Source organism: Meleagris gallopavo, chromosome 20 (genome assembly GCF_905368555.1).
Source record: "Meleagris gallopavo chromosome 20, MGAL_WU_HG_1.1, whole genome shotgun sequence".
NCBI lineage: Eukaryota > Metazoa > Chordata > Aves > Galliformes > Phasianidae > Meleagris > Meleagris gallopavo.
The window spans coordinates 7,872,180-7,884,895 of record NC_139423.1 but is presented as its reverse complement, the minus strand read 5'-3'; the positions used below and the strand labels follow the sequence as shown (position 1 = coordinate 7,884,895).

General features: G+C 36.6%; 1 protein-coding gene across 13 annotated transcripts in view; it reads right to left on the bottom strand.

Moving 5' to 3' along the window:
- The window catches only part of BPTF (bromodomain PHD finger transcription factor), a 46,981-nt gene that overhangs the window by 32,212 nt on the left and 2,053 nt on the right, over positions 1-12,716 (bottom strand). For 12 of the 13 annotated variants that reach the window (XM_085239760.1, XM_085239766.1, XM_085239769.1 and 9 more), the window contains exon 2: positions 3,844-4,666. In XM_085239760.1, coding sequence (XP_085095886.1) covers positions 3,844-4,666 — 823 coding nt within the window. Of the gene's footprint in view, positions 1-3,843; positions 4,667-12,716 lie in introns of those variants that run through there. The other variant, XM_085239770.1, reaches the window with a different exon arrangement.

The following is a 12,716-nucleotide window of genomic DNA, read 5'->3' as shown; positions in this document are numbered from 1 at the left end:
ATTCATAAAATATTCTATATTAACATCTGTACAGCTTTCACACTACTCTTAAGAGTCCCTTCTTCCTAGTCTAGTGTCACAAAGTTCTATTAGACCGAAACAGTATTAGCTGTTATCTTCAGTTTCACTATGTATTTCAAGAACAAGCTTTCAGTACCAGTAAAAATACGTTGTATTGCAAGCCAATAAAACCCAGAGGCACCAGAGCACAAAGAGAAAGCATTCTACAGAAAACACCCACAACATCCACACATCTCATCCATTCAAGAAATGCTGAAATTAACATTCTAGAAATGATCCATGAGGTCATGCATGAGTATTTTATATCCCTTCCTCATTTATAGAGGGCTTTGAGCACAGAAGTTCTCTTGAATTAAAGGCTACCATCACTTTAGCAACAAGTTTAAGAATTAGAGCTGTCTCTTGACAATGCACAAACAGAACATCCAAGGGCACAAGCTGGCTGTTCCGTACAAAGATGAAACTTGTCTTTGGTCAGATCTCTTTTCAAGGCTCAGGTGTGAGCTAGTGGAAGCCCCCAGGTGCTCATACTGACTCACTAACAGTCAGAGCAATAACACAGAAAACATTCAATGCAATCTGTTTAGGTAAAATTAGTTGATTTAAAATAACTAATAAAAGATTCAAGCTTTCTTCGAATACCTTCTTGAATTGGTTAAAGGAATACTACAATGATCTGCAGAAACCTGAGAGATAGGCTATGAATAAAAAGAAGATGGAAGGATGGACACTGTGCCAGGACTGACTCTTCAGCAAGTGGGGAAAAACAGCAACGTGATGGATTGGTAACACTTAGAACTATCAGAAAAGGGAGAAGGGCAGGAAGTAACATCCTAACAAAATCCTCCGGGAAGAACAAAAAAAAAATAAAGGCAAGAATTACGGATTTCGGTTCTCTAACTCCCAGGCAGATTTCATACCAGTATTTACACAATTGTTTTTAGAACTGTTTGCATCCTTTGGTATATTGGATCACACTGCTAAACACTGCTAAAAAATGCTTTTTTAGAAATTGATACAATAATATCATTCCATGGATCTCAAGTTTTAACATTTGGCATTATCCTTCAAATCCTCTTTCAGTTTTCTAAAGCATAAAGCATGCTTGCACATGCAAAATGGTTGCTTTTGCTATGCAGCATGGTTATTAAATCTACAGGACATTAAAACTGACAGTACAGGATTAATACCTATGTGAACTAAAGCTACAATTTTGTTATATAGTTAATGCTTCTGTTTCATTATGAAGTGGCTTTATCTTAAAGTTACGAGGCACATTACAAGTAACTTAAATTACACCTCAGTTTCATGAATAGTGTAGTAGTCAGTTTTGTACATCCCACATCATGCTGAAGGGCATCACAGGGCTACCAGGATGTCTCTGTGGCTGTTTGTTACTCTGATTCCATCAGCAGGATTTGAAAAGTTTCTAATCCAAGCCACATACTTCTGAAACAATTTGTTTTGGAAGCACACACAGGTACAGTTACAGCAGAAGGCATCTAATTGCAACAGGAAGGATAGAAAACCTCAACTTAGGTAACCTAGATGAGAATGTAAAAGAAAGTTAGGAAGTAATGGATGAACTGCATTTACTCTGATTGCGGTAAACGTCACAAATTTTTCATTGATGTTTTGAAACATTTTATTACTAGCTGAAAATCAGGAAAATAGAAATTCCAATAGCAATTTTCCTTTTCCTGTATTGTTTATAGTTCCCATCCTTTTTGATATCCAATGAATTAGTGATGTGTTTTCTTGTTAAATAAACACCAAGTAAGATACAAAACTTCCATTAATAAAATCTGACTTATCACTACTTCTGTTAGTTCTCAAATCTATAGTGGTGAGCAGAATAAAATCATTTTGCAGTGCAGTAGAGCATTAAGACAAACCCATCTCTACAGTAAGGTTTTCCTTGCAAGTTTGAAAGGAAATTACAAAAACCATGGCCAGAGAAGAGAGATTGTCCTTCATCTGTCATCTTCCTCCTATTTTACTTTTTTGTGGTTACCAGAAAAGACTCTTTCTTCCTTGCCCTTTGGAAGAGAAAAATACTTCCATTATATTTGCAAAATCTCACTAAGGTTTTACACTCGAAATATTTAGTTTTTACTAGATTTTCACCTCAAAACAAACAAATGAACAACAAAAAAAAAACACAAACCAAAAACCAAAAAGATTGTTTTGGGTTTAGAAAATTCAACCAACAGGACAAACAAACGCAACTGAGTAGCGTTTAAGCAAGACAAGAAAAGAGTCTAAATAAATTTCCATGCAATGAAAGCAACTTCCCACTACATGGAACAAAAGGAGATGGAGCACACCCTTACTGATCAATCAGTTACACTACTGCTTCCAGACCCACACTGACTCACAGAAACCATCCAGGAATGAGACACAAAAACTAACCTCAGTTCAGAAGCAGCACAGCTACATACATTAGTTTAGTTACAGTCTTACAAAAGTTTTCCCAGAAACACAGCAAAATGCAAACAAACCCTAATGGCTTCTCAGAAAGACAACTCAAGTGCATTTGCATCAGTGGAATGCTTTAGCCCAAAACTGGAAGAGCTACCCACACACGAAGGAAACTTAACTGCAGTAAATCTGTGATACTTGTTTCTGTAGCTATGCAAATACACAACACATTCACATTCTCAATGCATATTCAAATTCTGTATTCTATTTAGTACTGGTGCCTCCTAACATTTTGACTCAAGAAAGGTTATGTTAATACTGTATAAACTTTGTATCAAAGCAAGCAAAAATTAACATTCGTTGGGAAAATTGCTTGGAATATGAATTCTTCACAACAATTTCTACCTCCTTTACCTCCAGCCCTTTCTCAAAGGAAAGATGCCTGAAAACTGGAGAGACAACACACGGGCAAACTACCAGTTTTAGTTAGGGATAAAACATATGTCGATTTTGTACTATTTGCTGTACTGAAACAGAAAACAGAAAGAAAAAAATTAAAAGAAACGATCTGCTCATTTTTCATGGGTTAATTACCTCACCCTGAAATCACAGCAGAAGCTGACATCATCAGAATGAAAGACTACAAGACATTTCACTGCAGGGGAACCCTAAGGATTTTTGCAGAACTGTGAAGGTACAAGTGGGACAACACTATTTAAAGAAACCATTTTCTGAAACACTACAGTTTGGCTATAGGGTTTCTCATTGCTATCTTTGGAAGTATAAAAACATCAATTTGAAAGCAAGCAACAGATGAACTACAAGAAAATCCTCATGCAGTCTTTTTACACCAACTCAGGCTTTGAAATTTTTTAATCCATTTAAACTAAGGGGTACTATGATGTTTATTTTAGTATGAAAACTTCTTAGATCTCAATCGCAAATGTGGGAGAATAGAATAAAAATAATCACTGCTGGGGAGCACAGTTCAGCAAATTGAAATACTCTCCAGGCAGGTGACAGTGCACCAAAACCAGTCTCCTATGCATCGTGTGATCACAAAGGCATTTAAGCAGTACTTCAGCAAGTTAATGGGAACTCCAGTTTTCTGTAAAAGTTTGGTTTCTTTTCCTCACATTTATGCATTTTAGGTATGTTTAAATTAAGCCTTAGTCCCTGCTTTCCTCCCCTTTTTAAATATAATTTGAGAATATTTGTTTTGGAGAAAAATTATGGAATAATTATATTCTCTTTAGAGAGATCAAGTTAAAAAGTAAGTAAAGTCCTATCTAACTAAAGAATAAATATAAGATAGCAATAGTGCCTTACAGGATAACGTTGTAAATACACATTCAATTCAATATTATTTTTTAGAATGCACTACGTGTTTACTTTACTTACATAATGATTCTTCTGTTCAGGAACCAGTATTTTCGCCTGTGCCTGTCATACCCAATAGGTTCATGTCGGATGTACGGTTTATTTTTTTGGATTTCAGCGACGCAGTCAGTTACTCCAGGCACCTTATGTGCCACGCAGACTTCACACTGCCACTCATCTTCTGGTACCTCCTCAAGTGGTGGTTTCACACACTCTAAATGGTACACAGCCGAACAAGTTTCACAGCAAAGCAAATCCCCAAGTTTGTGACAAACCCTACAATGATCGTCATATTGAATAACACCTTCTGACATTAACTCTTCACGTGCAATGTTTGTTGTAAGAAACTGATCCACTAAGAACTGCAGAACCTTGATTTTATTCTCTACCGGTCCATAAGGATAGTCCTCTGTCTCTTGATAAGGAAGAACATGATGGTATTCCTTGTCACTCTCACAATATACTCGCAGAACCTCAGGCCACGTCATTCCATCTATGAAATACAAAGTGGAATTAACGCTATCTTTGAGGTCAGCAGGTCCAAAGGTAGTATTTGAAGTGTCTTCTTCACGTAAAACTGCTTTTAAAAGCACAATATGCATCTCTGCCATAAGTGTGCACTGCTCTTGACTTACCAGAGCAGCACAGAAGTCCTCAAAACGAAAAGGAGAAAGGCGTAAAACAGTGCCAAAGTTCCTTAGTACCTCATAGATGGCAATCACATTCATGATGTGCTCACTAGGCACCATTAAGTCCTCTGAGGATTTAGGAAACTCCAAAGGTGGGATATCCTTTTCTTCCAATATTGGAGAACGAGGACGATGCACTCTTTGTCGTCTCCTACCTGGAAATAAAAACAACAGTAAGAAGTTTGCCATTTCCAAATCAACATGTTAAAGTATCTGTCATCAATGACTGTGCTAAAATATCTTTCCAAACTACTGCAAGTTAAGAACTCATGTCTTCACAGCTACTTAAATAATATTATTAGGTGAGTATCGCTTAACTACAAATATAAAGCAGAATTTCAGATATGTATATTTTATTTTTAATCACAGCTGTTGTATTTCCCACGCAAGATTTGTCTATTAATCTTTAAAATGACATATAGAATTTCAATAATTCAAGTTATTTAAAAAGACCAACATTTCCCTCAGACAGAATATTAAATTGGAAATTCTCATTTTTATTCAGAAATACTGGCTAATCATTCCTCCTAGGAACATTCTTGAAGAATCAAGCTTCAGCTACTTTGTATTAAAACATTGCAAACTGTTTTCCTATTGTAGCATATAGGAAACATTATTTCAAGCAGATGTCTCAGGACATCAATTTCAACTGAATTAAAACACAAAAGAGAACCAAAATCCCTTTATCTGCTGTTGTCCTACTAGAACTTTCCGACTGAGAGCCAACAAGCCAGAAATAAGTCAAATGAGACATGTATGAATATGCTGTATTAGATGAGATGCCACACTTTCCTGTCTTTACTTCCACTATCCTAAACACCCAGCAGAAGGGAAAAACACAAGAGGAAAGTATCTGGATATGGTGTTAAAAGAAATATGAAATATTCAATCAAAATAATGAAGTATCCAAATACACACAACTTTTTTCACAGCTACCAGCTGAAGTATTAGGATGAACCACATTTTTACTTTTTTATACTTAATGAAGTTTGGACAATCTCAAACTAACTCTTAAATCACCATCTTGGTTTAAAAATCAAGAATGGAGATTAAAAATGGTTTCAGGCCCTCTGGTAAATATACAGTGACCTAGGGAAACAACTACATTTCTAATTTATCAATAAGTTATAGTAATAGTGCTCCCTGGCATTTGTTCAACCCACTCGACTTCCTCCCACACTTCCTCCATAATGATAGGAAATGAATCTAATGAGATAGGGTGGCAGAGAATGAGAAGATAAACTACAGCACATAAATATTGAAATACAGATCTCAGTGAATTTGAAAATACTATTAAGAAAAATACAATGGATTGGGGGGAAAAAAAAAACACAGAAAAGCTGCCTTTAAGAAACAATGTGTACATATTTTATAAATAAAAAGATGTACAAAAGAATTTGTGAAATGATTCCAGAAGAAAATCAGTAATTGAGCAAGTACAGGCAGACAACACCAACACAGCTTTCCCTTTCCAACTTCAAAGGTGGGAATGGAATCTTAGCTACAAGCTAGACACTGCAAAACAATGTTTCAGAAAACGAGAGGCCAGATGTTTCCATTACAGAAGCAATGGGTCAACATCACCTGCCTATAAAAATACATTTCTAGGTTTAGTACAGTTTGAGTTCTGCAGAAAATGAAAGTGTGTTTGTGTGACTGCCTTTCGGTTTGCTGCTGCACACATCGATGGAAAGTGTTTGACCATAGCAAACACACAAAAACATAAGAATTTCACAAGCAGGCAGAAGGCAAGCATTCCTATAGCAAGACATGTCCAGGTTAAGCCCAAGTTCTCCTGGCTGTATATGTACAAAACAACGCCCCTTTAATTAAAAGCCTCCAAAACACAACACACATTCACAGATGACATTATATTAAGTCCTGGAACTTCTTCACTATTGCAGGATGGTGTAAGTCCAGACCTAGTAAGAGGTCACGTAAGGCACCACAGACATTCCAGAATCATTGATGATCACCTTAAAGCCCACATGCCACAAAAAGCTGGCAGAACTTATACTAGGATTCTTCAAGTGTCTGCAATTTTAGCAGAAAAAATACTTGGCCTCTCACACAGTAAAGGAATAAATGAGCCAGCCCTTGAAGAAAGCAAGCAGAAAGAACGATGGCCTTGATTTGCCCACATGAATCAGAATCAACAACAAAAGACGCAAAAGCCCACCAAGGACGACAGTTCCAGGTAAAGACAAACTACAACAAATGAACACTGCTGAAAGAAGCTACTGCTTGTCCTCTCATTCTCTGAGATCTTCTACTCCAAGAACGAAATTACAATTCCTTCTTACACATCCTTCATTGAAAAAGCAGACTAACCAGTCCTTTTAGTCTCTTTCACCAGGAGTAAAAACCTGATATATTTATGTTACATCAGACAAAAGAAACAGCAAAAAAGGAACCTTAAAGTAAGGCATTCCTAATGTTTTACGAAAACATTCTTAAATCGTTTTCTAACGCTTCCTTTTGAAAAGGAAGCACGGTGGTTCGGGTAGAGCTATGGAACAAATGTTATCAGGACTCAAAGTACATCACTAAATACCATAATAAAGTATTGTACTTTTGTGCAAGCACGGTGTAGTCAGCTGACTGTATTATTCACACCAATCTCCATCTCCTATATGAAACATCCTACACACTATCATGTTTGCATTGGCACACAGCACAGACATTTCAGAAGTCATTATAGTATCTAATAGGTTAAACAATAGGGAAAAAGAGTGCACTAGAAAATGAGTACCTCATTTGTGAATTTGGCATTATGCCCCATGGCATACAGCACAGTTGCTACGCCATATCACTCAACATTCCCACTCCATACTGCAAAATCACACACCCTACCACATTCAAGTTGGAGACAGAACAAAGACAGAATACGGCCGCTTCTGTTCCATTCAAATTCCACAGCTTTATTGTGAAGGATAAACTGATCTGCCAATAGCCTCCTGCTGCCATGACTGGATTATTAACAGCATCCAGAGCACCTTGAGTGTCCCAGCATTACACATTTATCTAACATATACTTCTTTTAAATCACATTCCTTCTCTAGTCGTCTCCAAAAGTGATGAAGCAGTCTGCAGTAGTTGCCTCTCCCTATTTGGAATTCTCTAGTTGAGGAGCTGCCTGTAATTAAGATTAAAGAGTAAACAATTTTACTCGCATGGCACATTTAATTATAGATATTAATAATTATAGTCTACACTTACCATAATCTATTAAAATAATTTATATTACAAATATTCAAGGAAAATACACTCATGGTATTTGAAACAAACTGAAGTTGCTGAACTGGTGAAATCTATTCAGTCTATTCAACTTCATTGGTTTAAATGTTGACTTTTTGAAATTTAGAAACAAACAGGAATCGAAAAGGAACAAAAAACTTGTCTCCATTTACAGAATGAAAGCCTGCACCCCTCAGACCTACTATACTTTAACATTGGAGAATGTGGAACCTTAAGAAAAAACAACAAAACTTTCTCCATCTTTAACGAATCTTCTTTATGTAGCCAGTTTTAAAACAGTATTTGAATGAATCATTTGCATCAAGATCCAAAACATAAAGGTTATATTGTGATTAAAGGTGGAATTTTTTGCACTTCAATTGTATGCTGATTGCCATACACATGTAGGCTAACAAAAATCAGACAAAAAACTCCAGTTTTGCCTCATCTCACTTATGTTACCTACCCCTTCACTCCAGATGCACAGTGCTAGGAAACACAGCTTTCAGCCCAATGGTTTTTCAAGTAATGGACTTGGGGATGAAGGTCCTATATGGGAAATATTCTGCCAGAATCACTGTCTTGTTTAAACAGGGAGAGCAATGGCTACACTGTTTTGACCTTACAAATAAACACTGGCTCCAGTATTTCTTCGTTAGAAAGAAAACTGCTCTAATTCCTCTTAAAACTTTCCCTTCCTCACAACTTCTCAGCACTTGGGCACCAAGGCTCCTGCACAGAGCTTCTGTTGGTGGCTAAGATGGGGAGAATAAACTCTGTAGAGTACAGGGGAAAGAACAGAGACTGCAGTTCCACATATTCCGGAAATCTGTCGCAGAAGAAGGAAAAAAATGGAACAAAAAACCTCACAGGCACACAGCACAGAATTTATGCCAGCAAGTGAAAGGGTTTTCAACTTATCCTAAGAAAGAAGGAAGATTGAATTGTGGCTTCAAATTCCAGTTTAGTTCAAACCATACTACTCCTATATAAAAAGTCCATCTTTAGTAAAATAGAACTGAGTTAGACTTGTGTCTCAGAGCATGAGTCACTACAGAAACTTCCCAACATAAAGACCAATTGGCAATTACATGATGTCCTGGAAGCATAAGCAGTCTTCAGAGAAGACACTCTCTGCTATGTTTTACTTTGTCCTAGAAAGTTTGTCTTTTGACCACTTTTCTAAACCTACAGCCTTATTTCTGTTCAATTTTAAGAAGAATACAAAATCAGACATCTCCCACCCATATACTACTCTGCATCATTCAGATTTCAAATGGGAATGCACAGCAACAAAAGTTCTTCTGGATATCATTGAGAAAACTTACAATGTTTGATAAAAATACTAAGAAAACATTTTGAGTGAGTTTTTACTTTTGCTCCCTTTCTCCCAGCAGCATGCAAACTGGATACAGCCACGTGTTTGTCACAGCAAGACCCAAACCGGTTCCTTAATTAAAAGTCAGCCTCTTGGGAAAGTATTTGCTCAGCTTACACCAGAGTGGAAAAAACTGTACAGTGAAAGTGAATTAGTGTAACATAAAATAAGAATTGTTTAAGAAAAGCAGTAACAGAAAAATCAAAATTGTTTTCTTAGGATGGGTGAAAGTTTTCCATTTCCTTTTGACATAACAACCAGAATGTTTCTAAGATTCAGGGCTCAAATGATCTCTTTCAGAACAAGGTGCATTTGTAATTCTATCATAAGCACAGCTCCAATACGAACATAGCTTTGCAGCAGTCACGCTTAACTGAAAGTCATTTGGTTGGAAAAAGGAAAACAACAAGGTAAACTCAAATCTAAGGCAACATAAAAAATGAGACATACCAAGCACCACCAATGCTTTGGGAGCATTTTTCAACATTAGGATCAGCACTGCAATGTCAGTAGCAGCCAAGAACAAACAATCTCTATATTCTAAAGCATCATTTTAGCACTTAAAGAACCAGTACAAAACAAGCAGCCAGTGGAATTCCACATTGTCATTCTGAGAAGTACTCAGTCACACTTCTTTTATGCCTTGAACCCAGGCAAATTAAACAACAAGAAAAAAAAGCAGCACTACTATACCAGTTTTACATTCTGGCCATTTCTTAGCTGGGACACACTCAAGATAAGCTATAACTAACTTCACAAGTAAGCTCTAGCAGCTGCCCCTCTAATTGACTAAAGCCCCCAGCTACCCACCTTACACCAGTTCTATGCAGCACAAAGGTTGACCAAGAAATTTTGCTGCAGATCTATAAAAAAGACTGAACTCCATATTCATCTGCAGTACATCAAATGATTCCACTATCTTTTAAGATGTACTTTCCTTGAGAATAGTATCTGCTGCGCAGAATTGCTTAGAGAAATGGCTGATGACAAATTGCAGATCTGCATGTAATACAGCAGTATCAGCCACTAATTTGACCCATGCTATTTCTCTGCTAGGACTTGAACTTGCCTTCTGTATCTTTCATGACTTGCTGGCTGAACTAACAACAGTCCTCCAGTTAGCAAATCAAAGTATAAATCCCTAAATTGTAAAATAAGAGCATGCCAGATGTAGAGAGCAGGTGAGATGTTTGGGAGGCTGACAAATCCTCTCACACAGCGAACAAGAGGCTGCATATCTTACAATTGTATCTCCATGCCTCCACTTAACTCTTCATGAGCAAGGAAGTCTGTTAAAGTGTAAAATTACTACCGACAGAAAACGTAGCAACTGGTTTCCAGTTAAATTCTCTCACTCTGAAGATCAAAGCTCTCTGGTGAAATAACTAATTAACAAAAGCGACAGTCAATCACTGTAATGCTCACAGCCCATCAATATCCATCTAAAGAAATTAATGTATCTTAAATGACAGATCTTTTGACTTGCATCTTCGGCATTGTGCATTAGCTCGTTAGACAGGCTGATGGTTTTCTTAGCCAAAATCTAGATTCTAAGCTTTAGATAATGAAAAAAAGCAAACAGACTCCAGGAAAAAAAAAAAAAAAAAAGGATTTCTAAGCATCTTGGTTAAGATTTTCTTTAAAATTCCACTACGCGTGGAAAACAACCCAATTGTGAGGAGCCTAAAGGTTTGTTACAGCAAACAGGCAATGGTAAAAATGCTTAGTAAGAAGATATATGGGACACCTGTCCATAAAGTACAGCTGCCTTCTGGGGATAAAGGAATAACAAAATCATGAACATAAAATCCCCCACCAAAGGCCAGTCCAGCAAGAGACAGCAATCAAACACATCCAGCCACGCAAAGTTTAAGTATTGCATTAATAAGCATGATATTGAAGACATTTTTACTATTCCAAATATTGTGATTCTCTAAATACTTTTATAATAATATAGTAATAATTGTTCAAGTTTGAGACATACCATAATACCACAGTGGAGCACAAAGATCACCCCTTACTTGGCTAGAGAAATTGTACTTTTACAGTGTTCTTTTAAAGTAACTGTTAAGAATGTAAATAAGAAAAAAATGTGGAAAGTCTGCCACCCATTTAAGTGGAATGTCATTTAAATGCAAATCTTGGTTAGTAGGACAGTTTGGTTGTTCCTACGATTTTTCAATACTGTGCTCTACAAAATGAACTCCTCAGCACTGAATACTACATCCTGGTTGTTAGTAATTCAGGCTGCATGTGATCCAGAGGAGATAAGCAGAGAACAATTGTACATCACCTCATCTAAGAGAACTGGTGGGCACTGCATGATTCCGTGGCGCTGTCTAAAACAAAGGAACTCCACCAAGTTCCACTGTTAACCACAGGAACTTTGTCACTGCATGTTACAGTTTGTATTACTTGAAGATAAATATATGAAAGGTAAAAAAGTCTGAAGAGCTAAAGACTAATTCTCAGCATGCACCTGGGTCAAAGAGCACCGGAGCCTGAAGGCATATCACTGTGTGCCTGCCCTACTCTTGGGGTTTTGATGGATCTTTTCCTTGACCATTAAAACTGTTCGAACATTTAGGGTCTCTTCCTGGATTCTGATAAGATGAAGATTTCAATTAGTGCCACCACTGTGTAGCACATTCACAATGCAGGTATTTGTCCAAGAGAAACAAGACACAGACTGAGCTGATGGAATGAAAAGTTTGTACATTCCTCTTTGCAAAGGAGGGGGGAGAGGAATTAGGCCAACACTGAACTAAGAAGAACCACCAGTAAAAGCCTAAACAACATCAACATTATAAGCATCAACCACACAGCGTAAAAAAAGCTGAATAAATAAAGATGTAAGTAATACATCTACAGTAATAAAGTAAATAAAGATGAAAACGCTTACACAAACTTTTTAGAAATAAATAATCTTGACCAGGTGAAAAATACACACGTAAATCAGAGAAAAGTTTTCTGATGCATTTAAATACCACCTACAACCTGTCTCTGCTTGCACACAGTAAAACACACTGAGGCATCTCGTTATTTGCCAAAATTCTTAAGTATATTTCAAAAACAATACACCCATCCTCCCTAGAACTCACGTTAAACCTGGATGTTCACATCAAAAACACCTCCCTGACCTAGACAATTAACATCATCAAAGATTCCTTCCCTGACAAAAACACCTCCCAAACAAGCTAATAAGTCACCAAACTGAACAGAAAATTAAGAACTAAAAGTGAGGAAAGTACTTCAAACTTTGGTAACATATTCAAAAAAAATCCATTTCACTGTAGGACAACTGCAACCAATAAACCAGTATTAACACCTTAAAAAATGTCTCTTAAGTTTAACTAATTTAGTAATATATGTATTTATTTGAATTCATTTAAATTCTTAAGTATGTGGATACAGATTTTTAATAGCTAGGTGTCCTCACAGTTTTTTAAAGGACTATAATAAAGTCATATAATGGGCTGATACCACTGACTCCCTAAAATAAAACTAAATGACACACATAGTGGTACTTCATGTTTAAAAATAAAAACAAAAAAACAAAACCCAACTAACTACTCAAAACTATATTTAAA